We start from the raw sequence: 11934 nt of genomic DNA, 5'->3' as shown, positions 1-11934 counted from the left end.
GAGAGGGCAATCGTACGTTCGAGTTGGGCTCTCTACTCCGTTCTTATATGTTATTGCTGACAATATACATACTATATGGAGAAGGTCAGCAGGACCACAACTTGGTGGCATACAATTCAATTCAATTCGGGTGCGGAGAAAGAACGTCATATGATCTCATCATCCGCCTGTCCGGAGTCTGCCGATTTTCAATTCGAATCTAATTCACCAATCACGGACTGGATCTCCCTGGAACGTTGGCTTTGTTAGCGGTAAATAGAAAACGAGGTCGCCATGGCTATGCATGAATCGCGGCGATAAATATTCGGTTGCGGTGCGGCATGACCAGCAGGGCGTTGCGCCCACAAGTGAACCAATTTGGCATAAACGATGACGTGAACAGGAATATCTGCTCCTCAATGAAGCCCCACACGTGCATCACATAACGAGTCTGTCCGGCATATATTGACCCAAAGACCAATTGACCCTACCTTAAATCGCCACCACTATACTAACCCTACCTTACTGGCAGGATCCACAATCCGCTCCTGCGACCAGAGATGATCATCCGAACAAGAATCCAACATTACCCCCTTCTCTTCCAACCAATCTATTACTCCTGCATAACTAACAAGGTCACTCAGGAAATAGCTACGTTCAGCACGAGAAGCGAATCGCTCTTCAAGCATGAATCCTAAATGTCGATGGAAGAGTGGGAATGGAAGGACACCATATTTGGTGCTGAGGTGGACGAAATTCTATTCAGCAAGTTCAGACGCTCAATGGACTAGTTTTCCTGGACTTTAGGAATGAAGGAGCAAACTTACAGTGACAGCATGAATGGGTGTCCTGTCGTATCCTGCGAACAGGGCGGGATTGGCAAGCAATCCCCTACCACTCATGACACCTCGAACCCCTGTCTTGCGCCGAATCGCCTCGCTCTCTGTGTGGCTCCATGCGTCTCCATCTGCGTGTATCCAGGTGAAGGAGAAAAATGACTCGTGAACAAAAGTAAACAAACGTACTGGCTATAACGGGCACTTCTTCGCGCGCGCATTCCCTAGCGAAACGAATACCGTCGAGATCCACGGTGTGTGTCGAAGGTTGATGTCGTGTTCTCCCATGGACCGTTATGAAACTTGCACCTGGAGAGCATTCCGTCGTCAGGGACACGAATATTTTCTTCCGAAAAAGTTTCTCTCTCACCGGCTTGTATAGCTGAACTCAAAATCCATGCATTGTCAAATTCTGAATGAAGAGGTGGGGTATAAAAACTCACCCGTCTTGACTAATTGTTCTGTCCTTTTCAACTCTGTATCAAGTCGGATCTTGATGCTAATGGGTGTATTCCACCCTGTACGGTCTCTGGCAGAACGAATAAGCTCTCGGACGGTGTTGGGTTCTCGAAGGAGGTATGAGCCAATTTTTTCAGCGTAAGCCCATTTTTGTGGACAGCCTTGATATCGCATACGTGCAAGATCACGGAGGCGAGCGTCAAATCGTGATCGCAAGAAGTGGAGAGTTCTGCCTACCGAGGTTTAGGTCGATACCATCTACGTGAGGATGAATGAGTTCGCTTGCGTCTGCGAATATCTTGGCGTCTTTTGCGGCAAATTGTGCTATAAGTGCTCCACGCACGCGACGCGTCTTTGTGGAAAGTGAATATCTATAATCTTCCACACCTTTCATACACGTTGGATTCTCGGCGAGTGGTTTTGGCGAATTAAGCATTGCTTTCGATTCGTCGGGGAAATGAAGATTGGCTGGACTCGGGGCTTCGGGAGGGGGAGATTTGGGGGAGAATTGCCTCTCAGGCACATCGAAGACACCACGTTCCCACATGCTAGTAGTAAAGTCAGACTGACGTCCTATTGCTGACCGAGAGAATTCTTGTGCGAGGATCATTGGCGTGTACGTTATATGAGTGTTATATAATGAGACGAGGTGACGATAGGGTACTGTCTACGGAAAAGCATCGGAAGACTCGCCCGTGAGTGGGCATTGGAGATCTTTCGTAGGGAGGCGTACGTTTTGAGAATCGAACCATCGGAGCTTGTGCACCGATAGGGGAAAAACGGTTTCGGCAATCTTTAATTAGGAAGGACGGCAGGGAGATGCTCACCCGCCACATTGATACCATCGAGCTGAACGAGCATCTCTTGTGGAGGTAGGACTTCAACGATCTCGTTGAATCCGTCTGAAACAATATCGATCCCATTTCCCGACGACATGACTGCGGTTGAAACCACGTTCACTGCGACATCAAAGTTCAGAGAAATGGCAAGTTCCCTGTGGTTTCGCTCAAGCACAGGATGTAAAATTTCATTCTATGCGTGGTGCACTCATAAACAGTGTGTGAGAGTTCCGTTGAACAGTCTACACCGTAGAACCTGACGGGGAGACTTCCCACAGTGAAAAGGCCTAGATATTGAAATGTCAATAGCTGCATTGGTCCGCTCGCTCTCTCTCATTGGCTTCCCGCGCTTTCTCCCACGCTTTCACGCCTCCTCCTGCGCTGGCTTTATCACGGTCTTAGACAGTTTTTTGTCGTAATGAGGAATGCCTCCTCTCTGGCAAGTCCGAAACGCGGTTTCAGGACATGTGTTGCCACTTCAAGACTTTCGGTGTTCACGGCTTTTCGTAAACTCGAATTTTGATCTCAGGCGTTATAAACAATATGCTGTTCCTCTCAGGGCTCTCCGATTCGTGATCTTCCCTACGTCTCTTCCGTCACGGTGGAAGCAGGGTGCAATTTGAATATCTCGTGTGCCTCTACGCGAGCCTCATCGCGCTTGGCCTGGAGACACTTGGCTTGGAACTCACTCAGATCTGCACCACTAAGCCGCTAAAGGACTGACGACTTGGTACTACCTTGTATACGCGGAGGGTGAGGTCTTGGGGTGGCCCGTAAAGTGGATAGAGGCAGTAAGGCAGCGGAAGAAGAGTGGATGCCCAGAGGAGTCCACTGGATCTGAAAGGCATAGTGGGATATAAGAGATAATAGCCGATCGGGGCGGTCATGGTGACATTTAGCTCACTTGTTGATCTTTTCCCAACAAGCCACCCGGAACATTCCTCAGGGGCGTCACGTATTATCACGCAACGATGGACTCATAACAGGGAATCCAATTGGTAGTGAGTATTCTTTTTTCAACTATGTGAAGGGGCAGTATTTCCTCTAACTCCGGTGCGCTCCTTCCAATGGTGAGCCGGACATATCTGGGTTGCTCACCACCACCCATTTTATGGAAAAATGCCTTCCTGGGTGACTGGCTCGATTCGACTTTGTAATGCCTGCAGAATACCGTCCATTCAAATATGTACGTGAAACATATTGCGTGTTTTAAGGATGTGATGTCATTTTCTGATAGAATTGCGATTCGTTCAAGCCCCGAGAGAAGCTTGACGCGCATAATTCCAATTCCGGAACAGTCATCTTCATCCATCGAACCTTTATCGATCGCTGTTTCCTTTCACCAACTGTATGGCCATCTCTCCGGGTCTTCACCATTGTTCTGCACTATTTCCTGATTCCAGCTCGATCCACAACTACCCTGCCCCATTGAATTTGCCCATGGCAGCCACTGTCGTTACCGAGGATAACGAGGGAATTTGTCGTAAGTTCCACGGAAGATTGACAAGCCTAGTGCGACAACATAATGCTTACATCGGCTTCAGACGACCCGCACGTTTAGCTCCTCGCTCCTCCCGACTCCTCCATCCTTCCACTCACTTTGTTAGTCGTCCCTCATCGCCGCACGCTTGGAATTTACATTGTCGGTTGTGCGTCATCGTGTTACAAACTTCAGTTCTTGGATCATGAATCCCAGTCTCCATCCCTTGCTCATATCTCATACATTCCCGATCCCGTATCCCGACTCACTCCTCCCCTCGCTGAAGGTGAGGCGACAGACATGCATTATTACAAAGTGGACGCAGAGCATGACCCAGATGGTCCTAGATCAAGCATGCATGAAGACCTCAGCGTCTATTCACCTGTTGCCGGAAGAATCCTGCTATTGTGTGGCTAAGGAGCTACCGATGTGGTCCAACTGCAGAACAGAATTCTCTGGCCGCCCGTGGTGATCTTAGGGTGCGTGGCGTCAACTTTCTGAGAGCTTGATACGGTGGTCGAGCGCCGTTTGATGCTACGAATCCCTACCGCCTCCCGTCCAGCAAGGATCGTCTTCGACGTTAGTTAAGTCGTCTAGGATGTCCGCGGTCGTTGTCACCCTTAGCCATGGTATGGTGAGTCTTGGTACTCTCCCAAATGACCCCTTTCCTGCTGGAACTCTGAGGTCAGGGGCCTTGGTCCGACAACATGACGACGTTCAGCCCCTCCCCTCTCCTTCTGACCCTTCCACTCCATCCTTCCACCCAAATTCTTTGCAAGCCATTCCTCATCGTCGCGTGCTTGGGTTTCCTCCCGGAGCATGGCATTTTGGCGCTTTCACTTGGTCGACGGAGTCGGGCAAGCTCGTTGCGCGTTGCGGTGTTACGAATGTCAGTTCTTTGAGTTGTGAATCCCGTAGTCCCCACCACTTGCTCATATCGCATCCCTGGTCCTGTGTCCCTCAACTCAATCTTCCCTGGTAATACGGCAGACCATGCACCTCCCTGAACCGGGTGCACGACTCGGATGCATACCATTCTACGGCCTCCCACCAAGCATGCACGAAGACTTTGGCGTCTATTCATGGAAAACCCCATTGCTCATATCTTGATGGGGAACATAAGCGAGGTGGCCACCAATATGGTTTGAGAGTCCACTATCTCCATGCAGTGGTCACGTCAACCATCTAGGAGCCTCGTATGGTGATTGAGTGCCGAAATCACGAATCTCTATCACCTCCGGTCCAGCAAGGACGGGACTCGACTTCTGCTCCAAGCTTCTGCTCCGAGGCCGGATGACGGCTCCAATTGTCGTCGAAATTGGCAGGTCGTTTAGGACGTTCGCGGTCGTTGCGACTCTTTCCTCTTCACTTGCACTATAGGAACACATCAGAGAATGAGCACAGGGCAATCATCAAACTACATTCAGTTCCTAGAAATTCAGATAACCACCAAGATGCTGTATATACTTATAGTGGTTACTAGCAAAACATCAATTCACTGCCTGCTCCTGGGAGGTGAATACCATGATGGCTACGCCCTGGGAGGGTCAATGGTGCCATCCTCCGCCTGCAAGCCCCTCTTGCTTTCTTGCCTACAGTTGGCTCATCCTTCAATTTGAATCCATCATGAGGCATAAGTGAACGTTCCAGAAGTCTTTTGTATGATTGCAGATCTGCTTCTTCAATCTGCTTGAACGTTTTGGGCGAGAGGCCCGCAAGCCAGATATCGAAGGTAGTAAATCCGTCCACATGATGCATCACCTCGGGCCTCTCCCTGAAGATTATGGCAGGCTCTGGAGAAGCCAAGGCGAATACTACTCGGATAACCGGCTTCGAATGCACCTTTTCGGGCACCAGAATCACCTTCTTTGGTCTCTTAGAGGACACCTTCCTTTTCTTTTTCTTGGGCTCCCCCCGCTCTGCAGTCTTCGGCTTCTCCATGGTTGACTCGGAGTCGGGGACGGGGTCGACATTGAGCATGGAGAATATAGCCGTTTTGACGACCGAATCCATCGCATTGAACAACGATGGGTTGAGTGTTGCCTTATGATCCTGCGCATTCTTCACCTGAATGACTACGGCTGTCACAGAATGAGGACCAAGATTCTTTGTCGTGTGACAAACAGGCAAAATAATGTCAATGCCTCCTTGATTAGTCGCACACAATATCATCGCCCCACGCGTAACAAATTTCCAAAGATGGTCGATCGAGAACATTTCCTTTCTCTCAATTTTGATGACGTGGTTAAACCACATGCCATAGTCCTTGAATATCGCCTTAAATGTGTCGCGTTTCAGGGTCCCTTCTCCGATGGGCCAAGACGTCGGCCCAGACAGAAGAAGCATCTCATAATTCGACGTCGGAAGTAAGGCCTCCATGAAGTTGGCCACAGACACCCATCTTCTACCACTAATCGCCCGTGCTGCATCGTATGTTTGCATGATCAACAGGGCCGCGACCAGTTCACCACGCCGTCCACGGTCGATACAGTTCAAATCCGAATGATTGGCCAGATGGCGCACCGCATTCTTCTTTGTATCTTTCATCAACTGATAGGCAGCCTCGGCTAGAAGTGGTTCGGACCCAGGAATGGTAATCATGTTTTCGAGTCCAGCAGTCGCTGCGATGCAGAGTCGCATATGCCGTTCAACCTGTACGTAGCTTACATCACGAGCTGAAACGCCCATATTGAACTCCAGCGCGAAACGTTGGGAAAGGCAGGCCAGAGTACCAGCCGGGTCGTCTGTCAGCTGAGTCGGACCGCACAGCAGCTTTTGCTTTGCATAGTCCATAATCATTTGCTCATTTTTGTATTGCATTGGCAGCTCGTCCCAATAAGACCCGAATCTACTCGAGGTGGGTATGTAAGCTGCAAAGGGATGACTGGGCGGACATACAATGGGCGACCAAGATGGGAAATCCAATCAGTTTCTACCACTCTGTCTATTGTGACAGTACCCTTCAATGTTGGGTACGCAATATCATCAAAGCTGATTTCGCAAATCGGATCCAGGGGACGGTAGTCGAGTCGCCTGGCCCGAGCTGATAGATCAGAACGAATCTCTGGGGAGAACTTATTGGACCGTCCTGCTGTCGAAAGAAACAGTGAAAATATTGGGAGGCCACGGATTTGTTGTAGAATTCGACGCAGCTCCGAGAACAGATTCCAGCCTTTTTGATTTGGCAGATTATCAGTGAAGACATGAGCCTCATCGAAAGCGAGAACGACCAGTGGCCGTTGTGGGCCTTTGGCTGACTCCAAAGCCTTGTACTCATCGATGAAGCGACAGAGCCTCTCGCCTGCCTCTCGTGGGTCCTTGCCTTCGGAAATGTGCCGGCGATGCTCAGCTCCATTTTTGTTGCTAACTTGTTTGTTGTCTTTCGCAAACTGGAGCAAACCGTTATTCTCACAAAAAAGGGTGAAGGACAAAAAATCCACCTTCTCAACCAACTCGATTACTTCTTTGTAAAAAGTTTCTCGATCGGGATTCGAAGTGAAGTATGTTTGTCCTGTAGTCATATACTTACGGAAGGCAGATGCCAATCTCTTGTGGCGATCTACCACCAATGGCACATATTCTTTCGGAATTTTTCGCGATTTTGTAGCGGATGCAGTAAGAGGAGGTAACTTCCGTATGTCTGCAACGTCTTTGGCAAGTGGCCCGGAAAGCAGTCGGAAAATAATCACCTTTGTTCTCTGACTCGATGGTCACCAATTTCTGGAGAGTGACTACAAAGAGAGAATATGCGAATCCAGATAGTTTCTTCTGTACACTAGCCCTATCCCTCTTCACAGAAACAAACCAATCACGCAGTATTCTATCAGGAGGAGGGAACCCTATAGAGTCGGATTGTAAACAAGTGATGCTTATAGAGAAAAAGACGAACGGAAAACCTTCGCTTCCCTGACGTAAACACATTGGTACCACGATAATTTCCGTGCCAAGTTGATCCACCACCCGGGACTTGCCAGTTCCGGCTGAATTTATGATGTTGGTGACCCTTATGTAGGAATCTTTGTCCTTGTCCAGGTAATCTGCGATGGTCATAAAAAGCACATTTGCTAGGTCGCCTTCGAATATACTATTCCATGCGAGTGTGGTAGCTGTGATGAGAGGAGATCAGTAAAAAATGGAGAAGGATTGAAGTTACGCGCACCGAGAGCTTTGTTCTTCACAAGGTTAGTCTCTAGCTCAGACATTAGAAACGCTTCTAGAGACAGAATAAGATAACTAGAGTGGGCTTGGAATCAAAAGGAAGCAAGCAATTGTACATACCATTTTTAAATAAATCGCGCCAGGGTACCTCGTTGTTCGCCATGCTTCTCAGCAAATCGACAAGTTCTCGCTCACCCTTCCTTTCGTCACTCATGATGTAAGCACCGAATTCGGAATTGTCTCTAAGACGTTTATCTATGTCCTGACCCTTGGAACTACCGAGAGCGCCGTTGACGATGGACCAGACAACCGGTAACATTCGCGTAATGTGATCGTTGTCATCTTCAGAATGAAACATGCGCGCAAGAGCTGCACACCCTACTTGAATAGTCATTCCTTCCGTGAGAGTACTTTGGGGTGCAGATGGATCTCCAAGCACCTGCTGAGGGTTGGACATGATTGGGGAGGGAAGATAAGATATGAGCCAGGACTCAGTTCTCACGTGGAACCAAACCAGCTGGCCTCAGCATAGCCACCAAGCCACCTCCGTCACAAACGCTAACGGCGCCACAGACCAGTAACCCACCTTGTATTAATGATCCCCTCATGTACTCTTCGGTGTTACCCAAACGCTCCCCATTTTTGTGGTGTAGCGGTGCGGGAAATTACCAGTTTGTGAAGCGGCAATTACCGGGACAGTTCATCCCTTGGACCAAGTTTGGCACAATTCATTTGCTCCCAAGGCGGTGCAAGCAAGCATTTGAATATTAAATCCACCCGTTTCCCTTCTCGTTCCTGTCCAACACAACTAGGGCGCTGCGTAGGTGACCCCCTTCTGGGACGAACAGTCTTTGCCTTGCAGTCATGAGCTGTTGCGGATCTCCTCGTGGCGTCCCACCGCCCCAAAGTCAACCCGCTTATCAACAACAGCAACAGCAGCTGCAGCAACAGCAACAGCAACAATTCCAACAACAACAGTTCCAACAGCAGCAACAGCAGCAACAGCAACAGCAAATGCAGCAGTTGAACCGTTCAATGATGAATGGTCCTATGGGTCATTCTATGCAGCCTGGTCCAGGACCTAACATGATGGCTGGCTTTGGAGGTCAACCGGTTGCTCCGCCGCAACCTGCCCAACTAGCGCCCGGGCCCAATGCCCATCAACCATGGGGGGTGCCAAATGGACATACTTCGCCACCTTCGGCTCCTCAACTCCCACAACAGGACCCTAATTCTTTTTCCAGCGTGCCTGTTGGCGGGATAATGGGTGCTCCTCCGGCCAGCGTTATTGGAGGAGGTGGTGAGCGTGCAGCTTCCATTCACACGAACAATGCATCACATTATACACCTTTACTGGATCCTACAATCGTTCGTCCGGATCCTGTTCATCCAGGTCATCCAGCTTCCATTCGAGCCAGTACATTATCACCACCTGTTACTTCTCCATCACCTCCACATCTTCTTCATACCGGCACAGCTTCATCTCGATATTCTTCTACAACAACTCCCTTCAATTCGTCGATCAATGGAAGACTAAGTACAGCCGCGACGTCAACCGTTCCGACGATCCCTTCTGCTGACGAAGGTCGAATGTCCGTTTCGATCGATTTCGGTACGACGTTTAGTGGCGTAGCGTATGGTTCATCACGAATTGCGGGGGGTAAAGTTCAACAAATTCTCACTTGGCCAGGGGCAACCGAAAATTTCCGAAAAATTCCAACTTGCTTGTTGTACGATGATTCTGGACGTGTGTTGGCGTGGGGTTTGGAGGCGAAGAATGCAAGTCCTATGCCGGGTACGGTTAGATGTGAATGGTTCAAGCTGTTCCTGGAGCCTAGCGCGTTGAGGGATGATGTCGTGGATCCGAGATTACCCAAGTTGCCTTTGGGAAAGAAAGCAGTGGATTTGATTGTTGATTTCTTGACCTGTCTTTGGGACGTGAGTCCATCTTTCATCATGGGTAATGGATTGACTGCGACAGTTTGTCTGGCCTGTTGTTTCATATAGTATGCTCGCGAACGAATCACTCAGGAAATTGGTATCGTTGCGGATTTGAGTAAGTGAATGACCCATATGCGGCAACGTGTTTTCTGATGGAGGTCCCCTTCAGATGCTGCTGACGTTTGGCTCAGTACGTTGTATTCTTCAAGCCCTCCTATGCATAATCGGTACTGATGCGCATGTTGTTCAGCTGTCCCTGCGGCTTGGGATGCGAAGGGCTGTCAACTCATGCGTGATGCTGCAATTCAAGCGTGAGTGCTGGCGAGTTGTGTATCTTCATGGGCTCACAATTTATGTGTCATTAGAGGTCTTGTTGGTGCCGCCTTTGCAGGCGACCGTGAATGGAGAGATCGTCTTCATATTATAACGTGTGTCGTGTCGTCATTTTGGGTTATCCCGGCATTCACTAACATGATTCATTCTAAACAGCGAACCAGAGGCAGCAGCCGTACACTGCGCCCACCTTACGAACCTTCATCAACTTCGTCCCAGTCAGAATTTCATGATCTGCGACGCTGGAGGAGGTACGGTGGACCTTGCAGTATACAAAATTATCGGTTCGCTCCAGAACCTTGAAATCGCCGAAGTGTGTGCTCGTTCGGGGTCCAATTGTGGTTCGCTATTCCTCGACTTGAGATTTAGGGAGTTGGTGAGAACGTTGTTGGCGGACCACCCTGTTCATTTGGAGCCGGCAAGTTTGGCGTATTTTATGCATGCATTCAGCGAGACGGATAAACTCGCGTATCTTGGAGAAAGCGATGATGGGAATATGTTCCATTTCACTTGTTTTAACGTCGAGGATCCCGGTGAGCTGGAAATATGGGGTCTTTCCTTGATATATTCGCTGAGTTGGTTCGCTGTGTGGCAGATGATCCTGCTGTTGGTTTGATCAACGGTGAACTGGCTATTCCGGGAAACTTGTTGCGAAGAGAGGTGTTCGATCCAGTCATTGAGCAAGTCAGTCGCATCATTTGCCCATGCACGAGGCACACATGACTTAATCTCCCTGCGTGCCTAGGTTTTGAACTTGATCGAGGGACAAACTCGCCGTGTTGATCAGAGGATTGACGCCCTACTGCTTGTCGGCGGTTTCTCAGGAAGTGAATATCTCTTCAAGCGAGTGGATGTAAGTGTTCACACTCAATCAGGCTCGTTCTAATGTTGCCCTTCCTATTCCACAGGAGACTTTGGGTTCTCGTATCAAAGTCATTGCTCGCCCCTCGGACGCTGACACTGCGACTTGTCGTGGTGCTGCTCAGTACGGCCTCGCTCGACGTCCCCTTGTCTCTTCCATCATCGCACCCAAATCGTATATCATGCGAGTCAAATTGCCAGCCGAGCCAGAAGACTGGCAGAGACGACCGGCGTATATCACTGAAAACAATGCCGGCGTTCATATCTGTGAAAATAGGCTACAGTATCTTGTCAGTAAGGGTGCGATCTTGAGGAAGGGTCAGAGGATTCGAACCAAATTCTGCAAATTCTCTTCGACTCCTCAAGGCAAGTTGTTTTCGTCAATTCCTCAAGGGGCGTTTTCAAGGTGCTAACGTTCGCGTGGTATAGATCGTATGTTTGTTGCGGTGCTTTACACATCCGACTCGGATAAACTTATGCGGTATACTGACGAAGGCGAGACGTACGAGTTGTGCAAGTGGACCGTAGACCTCGCTACACTACCCAGTTTCCAACAGCACGCAAATAACCCTCAGCCAGGCGGTTTCTATACTGGTGAGTTGACATTTCATTTTTTTCCTTCGTCATCCAAGTACTTCTGGAACGGAGGAATGTTCATTCGTGTTGCGTTGCATGCAGATTTCGAACTTGGTTTGGAACTTGACTCGGCTGAAGTTCGGGGTGTCTTGCTATATAATGGTTATGAGTGTGGCCGAGTTACGTTTGATTTCTTGGTTTGATCTCCATCTTGCTATGGTATTTATTAGGACGTGGGTGGAGGTCGGGTAAAAACTTTGACCTGTGTGCTGTTTTGCCTTGCTACTTTTTTTTCGATACGCCCATTTATGTTACTTCCACATATTTACACGATCCTCTACCACCCCTCGTTTATTATAATCCTGTCTCTTCTCTGCGAATGCGGACCGTTGAAGGTGTCACGTTCAGATCGGCTGATGCCCCGGTTTTTGCACCACGATGTTATCCACTTATTTTATGATTTCGACGTTGC

At 49.1% G+C, this 11934-nt stretch overlaps 3 protein-coding genes across 3 annotated transcripts; 1 reads left to right on the top strand and 2 right to left on the bottom strand.

Moving 5' to 3' along the window:
- Positions 1–177: 177 nt before the first annotated feature.
- Positions 178–2428, bottom strand: EI90DRAFT_901023 (uncharacterized protein). The gene is made up of 9 exons (XM_039068213.1): positions 2102–2428; positions 2008–2031; positions 1662–1937; positions 1512–1532; positions 1259–1435; positions 1186–1197; positions 1005–1124; positions 807–946; positions 178–737 (listed from the first exon to the last, which is right to left on the bottom strand). Exons 1-9 carry the CDS (start codon positions 2208–2210, stop codon positions 486–488), a joined length of 1131 nt encoding a protein of 376 aa, XP_038916474.1. The 5' UTR covers positions 2211–2428; the 3' UTR covers positions 178–485.
- Positions 2429–5041: 2613 nt separating this feature from the next.
- EI90DRAFT_3055888 (uncharacterized protein) lies at positions 5042–8422 on the bottom strand. Its single transcript, XM_039060189.1, has 7 exons — positions 7872–8422; positions 7753–7806; positions 7490–7699; positions 7283–7432; positions 7034–7233; positions 6492–6982; positions 5042–6441 (listed from the first exon to the last, which is right to left on the bottom strand). The coding sequence occupies exons 1-7, from the start codon at positions 8206–8208 to the stop codon at positions 5073–5075; spliced, it is 2811 nt and encodes a 936-aa protein (XP_038916473.1). The 5' UTR covers positions 8209–8422; the 3' UTR covers positions 5042–5072.
- A 970-nt stretch (positions 8423–9392) lies between these two features.
- EI90DRAFT_3055886 (uncharacterized protein) lies at positions 9393–11875 on the top strand. Its single transcript, XM_039060188.1, has 11 exons — positions 9393–9689; positions 9759–9807; positions 9862–9882; positions 9943–10003; positions 10058–10120; positions 10182–10558; positions 10621–10709; positions 10771–10878; positions 10934–11252; positions 11316–11480; positions 11565–11875. The coding sequence occupies exons 1-11, from the start codon at positions 9540–9542 to the stop codon at positions 11663–11665; spliced, it is 1503 nt and encodes a 500-aa protein (XP_038916472.1). The 5' UTR covers positions 9393–9539; the 3' UTR covers positions 11666–11875.
- Positions 11876–11934: the final 59 nt, after the last annotated feature.

This window comes from Cantharellus anzutake (genome assembly GCF_015039405.1).
Source record: "Cantharellus anzutake strain C23 chromosome Unknown EI90scaffold_21, whole genome shotgun sequence".
NCBI lineage: Eukaryota > Fungi > Basidiomycota > Agaricomycetes > Cantharellales > Hydnaceae > Cantharellus > Cantharellus anzutake.
The sequence above is the reverse complement of the archived record's forward strand: the minus strand, read 5'-3'. Positions and strand labels throughout refer to the sequence as shown.

What these genes read in the sequence shown, in the direction of transcription:
- EI90DRAFT_3055888 (XM_039060189.1), bottom strand. Translation starts at nt 8,208, where the DNA reads ATGTCCAACCCTCAGCAGGTGCTTGGAGATCCATCTGCACCCCAAAGT. An exon ending in CATCGAGTCAGAGAACAAAG is followed by an intron (nt 7,234 to 7,282) that starts GTGATTATTTTC and finishes AAGACGTTGCAG; the next exon opens with ACATACGGAAGTTACCTCCT. An exon ending in TAATCGAGTTGGTTGAGAAG is followed by an intron (nt 6,983 to 7,033) that starts GTGGATTTTTTG and finishes GGTTTGCTCCAG; the next exon opens with TTTGCGAAAGACAACAAACA.
- EI90DRAFT_901023 (XM_039068213.1), bottom strand. Translation starts at nt 2,210, where the DNA reads ATGTCGTCGGGAAATGGGATCGATATTGTTTCAGACGGATTCAACGAG. An exon ending in CGATGGTATCAATGTGGCGG is followed by an intron (nt 2,032 to 2,101) that starts GTGAGCATCTCC and finishes TCGGTGCACAAG; the next exon opens with CTCCGATGGTTCGATTCTCA. An exon ending in AGAAGTGCCCGTTATAGCCA is followed by an intron (nt 947 to 1,004) that starts GTACGTTTGTTT and finishes GGATACACGCAG; the next exon opens with ATGGAGACGCATGGAGCCAC.
- EI90DRAFT_3055886 (XM_039060188.1), top strand. Translation starts at nt 9,540, where the DNA reads ATGCCGGGTACGGTTAGATGTGAATGGTTCAAGCTGTTCCTGGAGCCT. An exon ending in TTTTAACGTCGAGGATCCCG is followed by an intron (nt 10,559 to 10,620) that starts GTGAGCTGGAAA and finishes GCTGTGTGGCAG; the next exon opens with ATGATCCTGCTGTTGGTTTG. An exon ending in TCGATCCAGTCATTGAGCAA is followed by an intron (nt 10,710 to 10,770) that starts GTCAGTCGCATC and finishes CTGCGTGCCTAG; the next exon opens with GTTTTGAACTTGATCGAGGG.